At 39.8% G+C, this 18,104-nt stretch overlaps 1 protein-coding gene and 1 pseudogene across 5 annotated transcripts in view; both read right to left on the bottom strand.

The window, feature by feature from the left end:
• Positions 1-18,104, bottom strand: part of Eea1 (early endosome antigen 1) — a 118,660-nt gene that overhangs the window by 41,409 nt on the left and 59,147 nt on the right. For all 5 annotated transcript variants that reach the window (XM_087557203.1, XM_087557204.1, XM_087557207.1 and 2 more), the window contains 4 exon segments: positions 17,381-17,497; positions 8,554-8,892; positions 7,455-7,604; positions 6,263-6,382 (listed from right to left, as the gene is read on the bottom strand). In XM_087557203.1, coding sequence (XP_087413329.1) covers positions 6,263-6,382; positions 7,455-7,604; positions 8,554-8,892; positions 17,381-17,497 — 726 coding nt within the window.
• LOC148004632 (large ribosomal subunit protein eL6 pseudogene) lies at positions 2,883-3,860 on the bottom strand (annotated as a pseudogene).

The following is an 18,104-nucleotide window of genomic DNA, read 5'->3' as shown; positions in this document are numbered from 1 at the left end:
ACAAATCTCCACAGAATGTCTAAGCTCCACTCTCCACTAACTACTCAGAATCTTAGCCTCATCCTAACACTCTCAGTAACTACTGGGAGCTTCGGCATTCCCTGCCTGGCTAATCCTGACCTATTATTACCGATAATCACACCCTGAGCTGTGAGGTTTTTTTCATAAGTTACCTACCATGACTTTCCACTCTTTCCTATTGCACTGTGTCTGTGCCCATATTCATCTCCTGTCTGAATGTGGCCCATGTCACTTCCTTCTTTTTTAAAATAATTTTATTTTCTTGGATATTTTATGTATTTACATTTCAAATGTCATCCCCTTCCCCCCCCCTCTCCCATATCCCCTCTGCCTGCTTCTATGAGGATGTTCCCACTCCCACCCACCCACTCCCACCTCAACACCCTGGCATTACCCTACATTGGGGAAACAAGCCTTCACAGGAACAAGGGCTTTTCCTCCTATTGATGCTAGACAATGCCATCCTCTGCTATATATGTGGCCACAGTCATGGGTCCCTCTATGTGTACTCATTGGTTGGTGGTTTATTCCCTGGGAGCTCTGGTGGGGTCTGATTGGTTGATATTGTTGTTTTTCCTATGGGGTTGCTCCCTCAGTTTTTTGTCTAACTCCTCCATTGGGGTCCCCTTGTTCAGTCCAATGGTTAGCTGCAAGCATCCTCATCTGTATCAGTAGGCCTCTGGCAGAGCCTCTCAGGGGACACCCATATCTAGCTCTTGTCAGCAAGCACTTCTTGGCATCAGCAATAGTGACTGCGTTTAGTGGCTGCATATGGGATGAATCTCCAGGTGGGGCAGTCTCTGGATGACCTTTTCTTCAGTCACTGCTCCACTCTTTGTCCCTGTATATCTTCCCATGAGCATTTTATTCCCCCTTCTAAGAAGAAAGCATCCACATTTTGGTCTTCCTTCTTCTTGAGCTTCACATGGTCTGTGAATTCTTTCTTGGGTATTCTAAGCGTTTGGGCTAATATCCATTTATCAGTGAGTGCATACCATGTGTGTTCTTTTGTGACTGGGTTACCTGACTCAGGATGATATTTTCTAGTTCCATTTGCCTAAGAATTCCATGTAGTCATTGTTTTTAATAGCTGAGTAGTTCTCCATTGTGTAAATGTACCACATATTCTGTATCCATTCCTCGGTATGAGGGACATCTGGGTTCTTTCCAGCTTCTGGCTATTATAAATAAGGCTGCTGGGGTTGGGGATTTAGCTCAGTGGTAGAGCGCTTGCCTAGCAAGCGCAAGGCCCTGGGTTCGGTCCCCAGCTCCAGAAAAAAAACAAAAGAAAAAAAAAAGAGAGCTTTAAAAATAAATAAGGCTGCTATGAACACAGTGGAGTACGTGTCCTTGTTATATGTTGGGGCACCTTTTGGGTGTATGTCCATGAGTGGTATAGCTGGGTCCTCAGGTAGTACTGTGTTCCATTTTCTGAGGAACCTCCAGACTGATTTCCAGAATGGTTGTACCAGTCTGCAATCCCACCAACAATGGAGGAGTGTTCCTCTTTCTCTGCATCCTCGCCAGCATCTACAGTCACATGAATTTTTGATTTTAGCCGTTCTGACTGGTGTAAGGGGGAATCTCAGGGTTTTTTTTTGATTTGCATTTCCTTCATGACTAAAGATGTTGAACATTTCTTTAGGTGCTTCTCAGTCATTTGATATTCCTCAGCTGAGAATTCTTTGTTTAGCTCTGAACCCAGGTTTTTAACAGGATTATTTGAATCTCTGGAGTCTAACTTCTTGAGTTCTTTATATATACTAGATATTAGCCCTCTATCAAATGTAGGATTGGTAAAGATCTTTTCCCAATCTGTTGGTTGCTGTTTTGTCCTAATGACAGTGTCCTTTGCCTTACAGAAGCTTTGCAGTTTTATGAGGTCCCACTTGTCCATTCTTGATCTTAGAGCATAAGGTGTTCTGTTCAGGAAATTTTCCCCTGTGCCTATGTGTTCGAGGCTCTTAACCACTTTCTCTTCTATTAGTTTCAGTGTATCTGGTTTTATGTGGAGGTCTTTGATTCAATTACTTGAGATTTGTACAAGGAGATAAGAATGGGTCAATCTGCAATCTTTTACATGCTGACCTCCAGTTCAACCAGCACCATTTGTTGAAAGGCTGTCTTTCTTCCATTGGATGGTTTTAACTCTTTTGTCAAAGATCAAGTGACCGTAAGTGTGTGGGTTCACTTCTGGGTCTTCCATTCCATTCCACTGGTCTACCTGCCCGTCTCTACCAATACCATGTAGTTTTTATCACGAATGTTCTATAATACAGTTTGAGGTCAGGCATGGTAATTCCCCTAGAAGTTCTTTTATTTTTTAGAATAGTTTTCGCTATCCTGGGTTTTTTTGTTATTCCAAATGAATCTGCAAATTGCTATTTCTAATTCTATGAAGAATTGAGTTGGCATTTTGATGGGGATTGCATTGAATCTGTAGATTACTTTCGGCAAGATGGCCATTTTGACCTGCCATCTTTAATGCTGCCAATCCATGAGCATGGGAGATCTCTCCATCTTCTGAGAGCTTCTTCCACTTCTTTCTTCACAGACTTGAAGTTCTTGTCAACAGACACATCTTTCACCTGCTTGGTAAGAGTCACACCGAGATATTTTATGTTATCTGTGGCTATTGTGAAGGGTGCCATTCCCCTAATTTCTTTCTCAGACTGTTTATCCTTTGAGTCGAGGAAGGCTAATGATTTGTTTGAGTTAATTCTATATCCAGCCACTTTGGATAAGCCCAGATATACACCCCTCTGTGTGAGGTGTCATAGCGTCTTATCATCTGATTCCTTTAGTACTTCTCTTCCAGCATTTTTTTAAGCTTATGAAGCTGCTGATTAGGTTGTTAACAATTAGAACACCAGTCTGTGAGGAACATGCTGTTCGTCAGGGAGAACTGAGACCGCAGGTCGCCCTGCAGCTGAGGGACAGCTTTCATCTTTGGCAAAATCTGTGAGTCCACAGCTTTCTGATCAGTCTTTCGCTGCCCTGTAAGCTCAGATTTCTCCTTCTCTGTGTCGAAGATCTCGCCCTCCTGATGCCTGGGCTTGCGCAGAGGCTTCTTGAAGTAAGCGTCAGTCAGGTGTTTAGGGATTTTAACCTCGCGGATATCAACTTTTGTAGAGGTGGTGATGACAAACTTCTGGTGTGTTCTTTGCAGAGGAACTCTGTTGAGGGCAAGAGGTCCAGTCCCAAGTAGCAAGCCACTGCCCAGCTGCTTGAGGAAAATCACTCTCTTGCCCCTGTGGTGCCCAGTGAGGATAAACAGGACACCCGGGAGTGGTGCTGGAGCACAGCCTCCTTAGGTGCTGACTGAAGGGCTTCTGGCCATGGCTCAGCAGCTTCTGAGGCACATCTTCAGTAGGATAATACCTAGGCATTTTTCAAAGCTTCACCACACGGGTGTCACCATTCTTGTCCCCACCAACTGTTTTTGTGACAGTAACAAAGACCTTTTCCTTCTTCTTCTTCTCAGCCTTGGTCTTGGCAGCTGAGTATTTCCTTTTGTACAAGGCCTTTCTGGAGTACATAGCAGATCGGGAGTACCTGCCAATTCCTCTAACCAGGACAGGGTTTTGGCTGCAATGGGGCTTCCCCTTCTTGGGCTTTTTAACCTTAGGGCTACCCTTTCTGGCTGCACCAGCGGGCCGGGCACGGGAGGCAGCACCATCACCGCCAGCCTTCTTGGCCACAGGTTTCTTCTCCTCTGTATCAGGATTCTCTGCCTTTTTACCCGCCATCTTGCAAGATGGGGGAAGAGCTCAGCATTTTTTAATGTCACTCTATATCAGTCACTGTCATGAACAAGAAACCTATTCAAATCTCTTTATTCCTCAACAATACTTTGTAAACCAAATTTCCCTCTAGTTTCTACCCACTCTTCATATAATTCACATTTAAGTTACAAAAATAATTTATATTTCTTTTCCTAGCTCCCACATCTTTCATTTATATTGTTTCCTATCACTTTATTGAAATTATATTGAGCAAGGTTATGGGTTATCTTAACTGCTTATCTAACAGATATCTCCACTTGTCCACATTGTTTCTTTAGATCTGAAGCTCCAGCAAAGCCCAACAGTTGAGCTCGTACTATCTTTAGTATCCTTGTCCACGCAATGTTTACCTGGAATCTACATCTCTGTCCCTACCCAGAAATACACATCCAGTGACTCAGGCGGCCATTTGTAGGAAATCTCCTATAACTTTTCCAAAACAACCTCTGTTTGGGTCATGTAACTGCTACCTATATGCCCACGATTAGTTTATAAGTGAGTGGAGGACTGGAATGACACTATAGTATTTGGTTTCTCAGACTTCTCCCACTTCCACGAGACTTTTCTTGTTCCCTCACCCATCATTTTCTTACACACGTTAGGAAAAGATGAACTTGTATGTACTGTGAACAGGGAATGAGGAACTAAGCATGTTCACCTGAACCCCTCCATCTCCCAAGAGGGAACTTGTCTATAGAGTGAGAAGCCATTATTTCCAGCTGTGTCTATACCTATAGAATGAATTTTGAGACACTGTGTAAGAAAACCCTCTTAGCTGTTGACCTCTACCAAAATTTCCATTCTTCATTTCTTTCCTACCCTTAACAGTAAAATCCCAGAGTAAACCACAGTTACACAATCGTGTTCATTCTCCTGTTCGTTCTCATATTCATATTCATTCATTCTCTCTCTCTCTCTCTCTCTCTCTCTCTCTCTCTCTCTCTCTCTCTCTCTCTCTCTCTCTCTCTCTCTCTCTCCCATCAGTGTTCATTGCATCTTTTTTGTCCAAATTGTTTTCACCAAGGTCAAAGACCTCCATGTTGCAAATCCAAGAGTCTCAGGTTTCATTTTGTCTGGAACCCAGGCAAAACTCCTGAGTCATCTTTCCCTTTTCTCCCTAACTTGCCTCCTGGTCATGGTGTTTTGTTGCAGCAGTAAGACACCAAGCAACCCTGACTAGCACTGTAACCCTCACACAGCACTGCACACGCTTCCTGCCCTGGCCCTCCTTTTGTACATGACAACACTTAGATCGTTATGCATCTTGCTTATTTACCCTGGGCACTGTTTGCTCCATCACCAAGCATCCATGACAGCAGACACTGTTGTACCTTTTACTCACTACCATAAATAGATACAGAATCAGTTCCTTGGATGAGAATAGACATAAGCAATATTGTTCACTGATTAAACACAAGAAGTGATAAATGAATCCAGGATTCTTTTTCTCTCTTTGTCTGACTCTTGTGTCATTCGTTCTTCAAACTCAAAAACAAAAGATAACTTATTGCAGAGATGACTTACTGTCCCCCCAGACACCACAAGAATTCCTATATACACACCGCTAGACTGCTTTCCTAGAGGCACTGTGCCTCTTTATGATCAGTACTGAGCTGTGTCTGGCATCCAGTGCTCAGCAATATCCAATAAATCAAAGAAAGGAGGAATAAACGAGTATGAAAGGCAAATTCATTTCAAACCTGTATCTTCTCTCATATAACAAACTAAACTTCTTTTATGTAATAGAATCTGTACTAATTTAGTCCAATCAACTATATTTTCTTTACCTATAGTTCCAGTGTTCAGGTAATGCTAAGAAGTAAAAGGTATGATCAACACATACTACATTACATTGTAGCACTACGAAATTATGAGTATAGAGGTACATGTGTGTACACATGCATGTGGAGTCCAGAAATCAACACTAGTTGTCTTCCTCCATGGCTTGTCCACTTTATCTTTGAGACATGGTCTCTGATGACCAATGACAGGCTAGGCCAGCAAGACTTCCACATCTTCAGCACTGGGATTGCAGGTGATAGCATGCTACTTTGCATGGTTGTCTATGAGGGTAGCAGGGATAGGAGCACAAGCTTCATGAGTTGCTTCATGCTCTCACAGCCAGCATTTTGCCAGCTGAACTATTTCCCCATCTTTACATCTAACCAGGCAGGCAATTTAATAAATAATTGTATCTAACAAATATAGTGTAACTGAATACTTAATGAATTATATATAAAACATGATTTCTGGGATTCACATGCATGTGTACACACATGTATATCTACACTCATAATATGTATTTACAATAAATAATTTTAAAACACTTTAATTTTTACTCATAGAAATAGAAAGAATATGTTCTAACTATCAGTTACAACCCTTATGTAGGTCTGTCACTACAAAAGACTAAAGACCCTGTTGTCCTTTGGCCTAGAATATTAGAATACCCTTACCTGAGCTTCTCGGAGTTTGGCTGTAGTGCTTTGCTGAAGGGCTTGCTGTTCTTGGTGCTGTTGCTTTGATTTTTCTAATTGATGTTGCAATTCAGTGGAATTTGTTACCTTTTCCTTCAACTTAAAAAATGTAGAGTTAGTTGAGTGAGAACTTAAGACATAATGTGATTGTATTAAGTATAAATGTTTGGCATTATGTCAATTCTCACACTAGAAAAGAGAAATGACTCCAGTCATGTGGAAAATCAGCTTTAAAGCAGTCTCTCAATTTTCATTACAGAATTTTAATATCATGACTAAGAAGCTATCCTCTACCCACTAAAACTATCCTGAAAAGAAAACAAATCTTTCTCTAGATTGGTTTATCACTGAATTTTTGTATACCACTATTCTAAAGTGATTAATACACAAGTTATGTATAACAATAACCTAAACCACAGTATCTGCATTTTTCTTACTTTTTAATGGTTATATTTATGGTATATTAGAAAAGAATCCAATATGTTACCACACTTAAGACATTACTCTTAAAGAAAAATCTATTGCTGAATTAGTAGATTTTAACCTGAGTATTTGTCTAATTCAAATAAAAGTCATAATTCAATCATAACATTTACTTTAACTACATAAGGGTGCCATCTAGCACCTACAAATTTTTCTGGGGTAATATTCAAACAAATGATTTGTAGGCCTTTCTTTTGTGGTGCTGGGAGTTGAACTTAGGGCCTGATACACGCTAGGCAACCTGTATTACTGTGCTATACTACACACCCAATAGGGTAAACTATTCGAAATAAAATCCTCAAGTCACATTTGTATGCTGCTGCTGATCCATCCCAGGTATCTCTGCTCATCTCGTTAGGAGGTGGCTCTTCCTTGGTAAGAAGAGCACAGCAGCCGGAGGCCCAGCCCTTCCCATGAAAGCTACAATGCAGTGTGTGCATGTCCAGGGCTACAATGCAGTGTGTGCATGTCCAGGGGGAACTCTGAGGAATACGATGACAGTAAAATGTGCAACTTAAAAATGGAGTGAGTACATAGGATCTTCTAGGTGGGGAGAAATAGATGCTGCAATGTGAAATAAAAACAATTACAATTAGAGTTCTTGATGCAAAGATGAATGCATCATGTTTAAGATACTTCAAGTCTGCAGTCATCTGCTAATACCGTTCAGTTCCAGATGCTAGCCTACCTGCTCTTCCAGACGAGAGAGCTTGAGCTGTAAGTCAGCCACTTGCTGTTCCTTATCCATCAGCTTCTCACTTGAAAGTTGCCTCTGCTCCTTCAGCCTACCGTGAGCTTCCCCTAGTTGGCGCTCAGTCTCCAGAAGTTTGCTATGTAACTTTAAAACAGAAATGTTAAGTGTGCACATATATGTAATGTAAACACACACAGCACCACCTACCTTACTAGACTGTATTTTTCACCAGGTAACTGTATGCTATCTTTCCACTGTACGTCCCTCCACACCTTATACTACAGAACAACTTAAACTACAACTGAATTTTAACCACATAAATGATAATAAATTATGAACATATTTTGTACCTATTTTGGTTTTCCCTTAAAAAACACAGAATACTCTGGTTGGAGAGGAAGTGACTGAGCAGTTTAAGAGCACTGGCTGCTCTTCCAAAGAATCTGGATTTGGCTTCCAGCACTCACACGGCAGCTGACAATCCTCTGCAACTCCAGTTTACTGCATTTGACCCCCTCTTCTGAACCCGGCAGGTATCAAGCATGCATGTGCCAGCAAAATACCCATAAACAAATTAATAATACACTTTTAAAATATAGGAGACCAAGGTGAGGGATTTAAGCTATAAAATGAAACTTAAAAATTATGATATTCAAGGCATATTTAGACACATTCCTTTGAACTTCCCATGGTGATTTTGTTAGTTTTCCATAGTTAAGAACTACCACACTTGACCTAAATTTTTTAATTATATTTTTAAAAATCATTATTGAAGGTTTTATTTCATTCGCATGGGTATTTGTGTGTGCCTGGTGCCCAGGAGGCATGAAAAGGGTAACGGATCTCCTAGAACTGGTGCTACAGTGGTCATGAGCTGCCAAGTGGATGCTGGGAATCCAACCAAGGGCCTCTGGAAGAGCAGCCAGTGTTAAAGGCTGAGCCTTTCTCCCACAACACTGAACTAAAGAATGGTGAACAATCTGAATTAACTGTAACTGCTACAACCTACTCTGTACGCTGTACTGGGCACTTTCTGTTGATTAACAAATGTGTCACAACGGTGGTCTGTATGAACAGTATTGGCAGTTCTCACCTGACTGACTTCCCCTTGCAGCTGCAGCCCATGCTGCTCCTTCTCTTCCCGCTGCTGCTGCAGCTGCTTGAACTCCACTTTAAGATGCTGGTGCTTGGTCTCTACTTCCCGCAGTTCTTCTTTGAGCTTCTGAGCAGCCTCTCCCTTTTCCCTGAGCTCTCCTTGGATCCTCTGTAGCGAGCCTTCGGATGCAGTTAGCCTTGCCTGAAGCTGCTGGCAATCCAGGTCCCTTTGGTGGAGGGCTGCCTGGGTATTCTTTCTACTCAGTGCCTCTTCGTTATGCTTCTCCTCTAAGTGGGTGTAATCCAGGTCTTTCTTCTGCAATTTCTCCATCAAGGTCTAAAACATCAAGTTTAAAATTGATACTGTAATACTTTTTAATTATCCCAGTGTCTCAAACTATCTTTCGAGTAGCCAATATGACAGTGTATAAAACTCTAGGAGATACTTTAGGAAGAACTATGGCATACCAACTTATAATTTTATTATTGGCCATCATGATTAAACTGTACTAATACAAAATAGAAATTACCAAGAAAATATTGCCTTTACCTGAAAACACACACGCACGCACACACACCCTGAAATATTTGGTGGTATGTAGCATATTTATGTTTCTACTTAAGTTAAAAGTGAAAGCTACTTTTCATGCAATAAAACTATTGTGACACTAACACTCTGAGGGCCCCTCCCTGCCTTAGGCTTTCCAGTGTCCACACTGACAGCAAAGCACAGCGATGTCACCTGACTCTCTACTGTCGGATCTGACTGTCTGCATTTTTTTCTTCCCTTTTGTATAAAGACCACTTTTTTAGAGTTACAAACTAAAATGAACTCAAATTTCTTTCTGGGTATATAAAGAAATGATCTAAAAATATTTAGCTACTTCATAATTTTATTTTACTCAAACTAGCAAAAATAACATAAAAATAATATAATCAATCACAGATCAATCAACCTGAATTCTAATGCTGGTCTCAGTACTGTTGTTTCAATTGACATTGACTGTTTTAAAATCACATAAAATACAGACACATTTTAACTTCCCTAAGCAAAGCACACATGCTAAGAAGAAACTGTAGGCAGAACCTGGTCTGTCAGTGGACATTATTTACTCACTGCGCAAGAAGAGATGGTTTTAGACATAAGGGCTATGAGACCCTCCATATTTTAAACAGATACTGTATAAGTAGAACAGATATGTTTAAAATAGCCTTTCTAAAACAGCTGAATTAATTCATCAGCAGAAACAGATTTAAAATGGCTAGAGTGTCATCTGTCACGGCCAAACCCCTTGTTGCATGCAGGAAGCCAAGTCAGTTGCCAAGGGAAGGGAAAAGAACAGAAGAAGAAGGAAAGAACAATTTTTGTTTTTACAACTTGAAAATTTAACATATGAGTCCTGTACTTACATCATTTGTTTCTATCCCACCTAGCCCCAACTCCTCCTTTGTCCTCCCCAGCCACCTTCCGAATTCATGACTTCTTCTTTGTTTTACACACCACACACACACACACACACACACACACATACACAGAGAAAGAGACAGACAGACAGACAGACAGACAGACAGACAGACAGACAGCAGACAGACAGACAGACACATACAACCTGCTGAGTTCATTTGGTGTTGCTCAGAAGCACATGTGTTTATGTTTAAGTCTGACCACTGGGATTGGGCTGGCCTCTGGAGATTGGTTTCCCTCTCTCCGAAGCCATTATTGGTTGTAGCTCTTCTACTGTCTTAGGGTCCTGTGAGATTCCCCACCTGTGATGGCTGTCAACTGGTGACATCATCATGCAGATCTTTCGGTGACCACACTGTTAAGATGTCATGGGTGCAGTCACTGTAATTGTATAGAAGACACTACCTTGTAGATGCCCTGGTCCACAGGCTCTTACAGTCCTTCTGCCATTCTTTCATGATGCCTGAGGTGTAGGGGTTAAATGTTGTATATGTATCAATTGGGGATTGTCAAATAATAATTAAAAAACAATAAGTTAAATCAGGTAAAGCTGAAAGTAAGAAAATAACAGTTTGAGGTTGTTTGGTAAGAATTAAGGAAATGTGTGTTAACAGATATAAGGAAAGAAAATAAATACAGGTAGGGGTAACAGCAAACCTTAAAACCTCAGTGGGAAAAAGCAGAGAAAAGTCTAGACACCAACACACAGTGAAGATTCTTGACCATTTCCCCAAGAAAAAGTAAGTTAAAGTGATTATTGAAAAAAAATTACAAAACAAGCAGCAACCAGAAAAGTAAGTATACAAGAGGAAGAGGGAAAGAATTCTGCTGGGCAGTTTTCTGTCAAGTTGACACAAGCTAAGGCATCTTAGAGGAGGGAGCCTCAATTAAGAAAATGTCTCCACAAGATGGAGCTGAGGGTGCACCTGTAGGGCACTTTCTTATTTAGTGATTGATGGGGAAGGCCCTGCCCATGGTGGGTGGTGACACCCTTGGGCTGGTGGTCCTGGGGTCTGTTAAGAGAGCAGGCTGAGCAAGACAAGGCAAGCAAGCCTGTAAGCAGCAGCCTGCCCCACGGCTTCTGCCTATGCCCCTGCCTCCAGGTTCCTGCCCTGTCTGAGTTCCTGCCCTGGCCTCCTTCAGTGATGGACTATGATGGCGAAGTATAAGTCAAAACAACCCTTTCCTCCCCAACTTGCTTTTTGCTCGTGGTGTTTCATCACAGCAGTAGAAACCGTTACTATGACAAGGATGAAGAGCAAACTCAGAAAACGATGGACAGAAACTTAAGACTCAACAGTATGAACCTTAACCAAGCAATAAGAACATTCCGAAAAGGCACACAAAAGACTAGAGGAAGAATGACCCTTAGGAATAAACAGCATAAAGGACAATCTTTCAGGAACATATGTCTTATTAATTAGTAACTTCAAATAATCTCTACATAGTGCCGCATTTAGAAATATTTTTGAAAAATCACATTTTAGATTCATAAGCTAATTAAATCTGCTCAATGAGCTATAAAACCATTTTTAAACATTGTAAGCTCACAGATACTGAGCAGCTGCATGGCATATAAGTTGTAAATGTGGTATCAAATTGAGGCTATTTTGTTACTCTTCTTTCCCATGGGCTTACTTATAAAGCCACTGAGTAATTCGCCCTTCTCCATGGCTTTCCAGAAGCCTTCACTTTTTAGAGATCAAAAGTACACGGCAAGCAGTGACTATTTAAAGTTCACTTGTCCTAAAATAGTAAGCAAATGCTATCTATCAGGCTCAGGAAGTGGCACACACCTATAATCCCAGCACTCAACTTTTAACATTAACTGTTTGAAAATACAATGACATCCCTTAAAGAAAACAACAGTTCCTTTCAATTCTATCCTGACAACAGATCTTGATATTTTTCCTATTTACAAAGAGAAATAGGAAGTTAAACTAATATAATTTAACTAAGCAGCAGTCATTATTTTTCTAAATCAAGTTTCTTAAAATTCATAGTTTAGATAGTAGATCAATTAATGAACTGAATGTTCCCTGAGGCTCTAAAATTTGTCCTACTCAATTTAAATTATGAGGTGTATATGAAGCCTAGATAATAATCATCTGTATAATGAAAACTTCTCCCATTTTAATTTTTCCATCATATTTTCTTCCCTCCCTCCCTCCCCTATCCCTTCTTCCACCTCCTCCTCCTCCCCCCCCCCCATCTCTCCAGTGTTTCTCTGTGTAGCCATGGCTGTCCTGGAACTCATTCTGTAGACCAAGCTGGCCTCAAACTCACTGCCTCCTGAGTGCTGGGATTAAAGGTATGCACTGCCACACCCAGCTTCAAATTTTCTTAAAATAACAATTTCCCTATGTTTCATTTGTTATCAAATTGTTACTTGCCCGTGTAAAAGGAATGAATGAAAAAGAATGACATTTTAAGTGCTTTCTAGATAATCATCTGACATCTTACATTTTATGAACTGCAATACTCTTGCTTGGTTCCATACCTCTTTACAACTACCTTTCAAAATGAGGTTCTGTTAATCCCTCTACACATTATGAAACCCTCCTTAGCATCCTTAAAGGCTCAGTTAGAAGCTATGAGTTCTATAAAGGTCTGTTCTGATTCAGTGGGCTATAAGTCAGGAGAACTTTGACCATGGTCTTGACCCAACCCTATTATTAATTTGCTTAAAAAAATTAAAATTTAAAAATAAAATTTGCTGAGGTACTTATTAAAACCTCATGAAATCCTTAGCACCTTTCAGTCTGCTAATTATCCATGTATACTAAGAGACTGATAATACTATCTCTAACAGAAGAGCCTGGTCAGTAAGTGGCAAAGCTGGGGTATAGACATGGCTTTGGCTACGCACTAATCCTGCTCTTACCAGTCCATCCCTAGTTATCAGTCCTAAGATGGTCTAAATACGATAGAAGGCAATGAACACTCAAGTCCATATACAAAATGTACAGTATCTACATAGCCCATGCACAGTCTCCCATGCACTTTACACTTGATCTTAGCCAAAAGGCCGAGAAGCGATTCCCATGCACTTTAAATCATATATAAATATTTCATATAGAACTTTTATATAGGGGTTATAGATTTGGCTCAGCAGTTAAGAGCACTTGTTCTTGTAGAGGATCCAGTGTTTGTATCTTAGCACCAACAAAGCAACTAAAACTATCTGTAACTCCAGTTTCAGAGATTCGACACCCTCCCCAGGCTTTCAAGAGCACCAACACACATGTGGTACACTGGTATACACATAAAAACATATACTCATACACATAAAAAAAAAATCCAGTCCAGGGCTGCGGGAATCTGTGGCTCTGAAATCTGCAGGTGCAATGGTCATCAGTATTACCAATCGGAATGGTAGTGCATAGCAGTATCTGAAGTGTTCACCTTATCCACCCACACTTTGACCATGTACATCCTAGCCTGAGACTGCTAAAGGAAAGCAGATAAAAGATGACGGATAAGACCCTCCAAAACAGCACAGTCTCTTACCTGCCATATAAATAGCCTCAGATAAACTAATGTGATTTTGCTCAGAATTTATATGAAAAATGATTAACTTGAGGTACGGAATTTTGTCTAAATACAATTTTATTTAAAAAGAACAAGGTAGTTTCTTCCATTTATCACTTTAGTTTTAGGATTTTTAAGGCCAATAATTTATAAACACTGGATAAAAGCTGAAAACTTTAACAGCATAAAATAAGATTTTCCATCATATTTTACCTATCTACATAGATGAGGTAAATTTCCCATAAAAACAGCATTGAGTTATTTTATATAACATCCATCAAAAGATAATGTACAAGTTAGGATGGATGCCACAGGCCTGTAAAACTGGCTACTCAGAAGGCTGAGGCTGGGGGATAAATATCAGTTCACTGATTTGTTAAGAATTAAAACTTGCAATGTGAGGCATGTGATCCCTCCCTAAGACTTATGACGTCCTGGTTAGACGTAAGACCTGCTCCACTGAAGTGTCTCCTGCTTAGTGTGATAACCCCATTACCAAGCCTGTGACTGGGGAGACCACAGGCCCTAGAGTGCTGCATGTTGTTTCAGTGAGCGGGCGTGTTATCAAACAACAGTCTACTCTTAGTTTTCTGCTTCTTTAAACTTCAGTTAGAGAAGCTTCTTTTTACAGCGGGTTAGTGACGAGGCTCGTAACTGGTCAGGGTGCCAAGTATAAATAACGGAGTGCTCAGCTATAGGTGATTATCTACACCAATGTTCTACCTTGTCAGGCTCAGAGAACTCTTAGAAGAAAGGCAGAAGAATGTAAGTGATAGCAAATGGGAAGGAGTGCTCCGAAAGGCTGACTTTCAGATGTAGCTTAGCATCAACACACAGCACAAGACCTGTACAAGATCAAGTCAGTCAGAATCCCAGCGTAGATTTAGAGGGGACACCAATGCCCACCCCTACCAGAGGAGGAGTTATTGGGAGTTAAGTGCTGAGGAAGAGCTGCTCTTCTTTGGGTTCTCATGTCCCAGGAGATGGCCACATAGCCCTGTACATATGACCAGCACTAATTAGACTCAGGTAATCAATAACAATTCAGGGAACATAAACTTTGGAGAGAAAGGGTGGCAAGCACTAGGGGAAAGTAGGTGGTAGTAGGTAGATATCATCAATATACAGTGTATACATATATAAAACTTTCTTTTTTTTTTTAATTTTTTTATTATATATAAGTACACTGTAGCTGTCTTCAGACACACCAGAAGAGGGCATCAGATCTCATTAAGATGGTTGAGAGCCACTATGTGGTTGCTGGGATTTGAACTCAGGACCTCTGGGAGAGCAGTCAGTGCTCTTAACCGCTGAGCCATCTCTCCAGTCCACTATAAAACTTTCAAAAATAAAAATGCTTATTTAAAAAGAACTACCTGTAATAAACACCTAATTACAAAATGAATAAATGAAATCTTTTTAGAAGGTGGACAATAGTTGTAGAAGACAGCCATGTCAACCTCTGGCCTCAGTGTACGAAGGCATACATGCCTATACACACACATGTAGCCCCACAGAATTAATGTTAATGCTTTCTTAACCTGAAATCGAATATTACTGTTGCTCATTTACAAGGAATAAGGCAGAGGTCATTAATATTAAACATACATGCGCGCACACAAAGATGCATGATGTGACGGCACATGTCTATAATAGCACTGGAGAGGCATGGACAGAAGATTACAAGTTTGAGGCCAGCCTGGGCTACATAGCATGTTCTAGAACAGCATCAGCTACATAACAAGACCCTGTCTGAAAACCTAAAACAAACAAAAGATTCCTAAAAGAATAAAAAGAAAAAAACTCAGTTTTGCATTTTCCGATGTCAAAACTCACTACAAGATAATAATTCCACTGTGGTCCAGGCATAAAAAGAAACAAAGATGAGTGGAACAGACTGCCTAGAAATAAACATTCACATACATGGTTGCTATGGTCTCAAGTCACATTTCAAGTCCTAATCCCCAAGGCAAAGGAGAATCCCCACTGAGAGGTTACTGGGCTTTTGGCCAAAGCCTCAGGAATGGCATTAGTGCTCCTCGAGGAGGACATGAAATGATAAGGAGAGACCTGTGGTCCTTCTCCTGCAAGGACACAAGAAGGCACCAACCATGGACCAGAGAGCATGCACACTATCAAGATAAGAAATTTTGTGTCTAAATTTGGATGTTATAGTTTAAATAACAGCGAGAAATAAATTTCTGCTAATTATAGGCCATTTGGTTTATACAGTTTTGTTACAGAAGCTGAAACAGACTAAAGCAATAGTCAAATGATTTTTAAAAGAGGTCCCTGCCCATACAGCATGTGGTATCAGGACAGGTGAGACCCCACGTGCTGGAGGATGAAGCTGGGCTTCTGTCTTATGTGTATACAAAAATTAGTCCAATGTGAATCTAAGACATAAACATAATATCTAAGATGATAAACTTCCTAAAGGAAATAAAGGAAAAGTTCATGACATTGAATCTGTCAATAATTCCTTTCACTTGTCACCTCAAGCACAGGCAATGGAAGCAAAAGGGTAAAACCTAGACAGGATTGGTGAGATGTGTGTCCTGTACATGGGAACATAACAGGATGGATGTCATGTCAACTGAAGTCAGGAGAGTAGTTATAAAAATGCGGAAAATAATGCTAAGCTACAACTCCACAGTCGAGTACTTCCTCATTCTGCATTCATGTGGATTTCACTCCTGCATTTAGTCTCTCATTTTCTTACATTTAGCTTTTCTTGTTCTCTTCATGTTAGACTGCAAACACACACACACACACACATACACACACATACACACACACACACATACACACACATACACACACACACACACACACAAATAAATATATATTATTGGCTAGATTCAACATATGAAAGAGAACACAAATTATGAAAGAGGATATAAAGGGAATTGTTTTTCTAGTTATTCTGTAATGCATTTTTGGTAGTGAGTAAGCACATAAGATACAATTGATACTGAATGTGTAAATTTAACATAAAGCTCCCCAGCGTCCAGTCTGAATGCCTATTCTAACTGTACAGTAGTTCTCTGAGATGGATAAACTTTGCATCTGGATAATTTTTGTTTCTGATGTTTTTATTTAGTCATAAGGTTTTTAAATAATAAATCTTATAAATGTGTATATAATGTGTGTATATAATCTTTATATATAATAGAATTGCAATATGATCCAGCAACCTGATTCTTGCATATATAGCCAAAAGAAATAAAAACAGGGTTCAAAGACATTTATACACACAGTCACAGTTCTAAGCAGAGTTATTCATAATAACCCGAAAGAAGAAAGCAACCCAAGTATTTATTGACAGATGGGTGTGTGATACATCACAAACTTAAAACTCAGAGTCGTTCAACTGTAAAGAGATAATTCCGATATAAGGTACTCAGATGAATCTTTCAGGATATTATGTTAAATAATGTCAGTTACAAAAACACAAATACTTTATGACTCCACTTATCTAAAGGACTTGGGTGTGTAAATGTCATAGAAATACAAGAGAACATGGTGATTGGCTGGAGTTCAGGGAAGGAACAGTGGGGGGGGGGGGCTGTTCTTTGGGTATAAGACACAGTTTTGCCATATGAAGAATTCTTGGAAACTGCTTTGAACCCATGTGGACATATTAACATTAAGCACACACATACATGCATGCATACATACATACAGGGGAGAGGGAGAGAAAGAGGAGGAAGGAAGAGTGAGTTATCTTGCCCTACTGTATAAATAAAATTAAATTAATTTTTAATGATTAAATTTAATAATTAAATTAAAATCTATCCACTACTATATGAAGCTTTAAAATTCTTACCTGGCTTTTTTGTGTTAATTCATTAACTGAACCTTTAAGTTTTTGTATTTCCTGCACATATACTGCAACTTCTTGGGGGCCTTTGGCAAGTTCACTCCTTAGCTGGTTTATGGTAGCCTGAAAAATAAAATAACAATTAAAGCAAATGAAATGAAGGCCTGCAAAGATTTGAAAAAATGATGGTTTCTGCTGCTGGTGCAGTTAAAATTGAAGCAACACTTGACACTTTGATCACAACCTGATCTTTATTCTGATACCAGAAATACTCCCACCTAATTATTTTTTTGCTTAAAATTAATTTTTAAAAAACACCCAAGATGCATGATTCGTTTGTTTAATTACACATCAGCGGAGATGCTGGTGTGTTCATCTGTTTGATATCATCAAGGTTCAGCTTTTAATTTCTTGGTTTCAAATCTATACTTTAGGCTCCCTGAATCCAAACAGGAAAGCCACAAGTTATTTCTAGAGATTCTTCAACCTTCCACATCAGAAACATTTCCTTTCACATTAAAACATGCATATTCAAATACGCAATCTGGTTTGATTTGGTCTAATCACCTTTCTGATGATAATGGGAGTATATTTAACAAAACAATTTACCAAGCTAAGGTCCCATATGGTTTCATTAACCAAAGCTACTTTATGGTCATACGTTAAGAGTTGAATAGAAACGTGTGTTAGTGGATTTAAACACTTTCAATAACAATATTAATGTTTATTG

Source organism: Rattus norvegicus, chromosome 7 (assembly GCF_021556685.1).
Source record: "Rattus norvegicus strain SHRSP/BbbUtx chromosome 7, alternate assembly SHRSP_T2T, whole genome shotgun sequence".
In the NCBI taxonomy this organism is placed as follows: domain Eukaryota; kingdom Metazoa; phylum Chordata; class Mammalia; order Rodentia; family Muridae; genus Rattus; species Rattus norvegicus.
The sequence above is the reverse complement of the archived record's forward strand: the minus strand, read 5'-3'. Positions and strand labels throughout refer to the sequence as shown.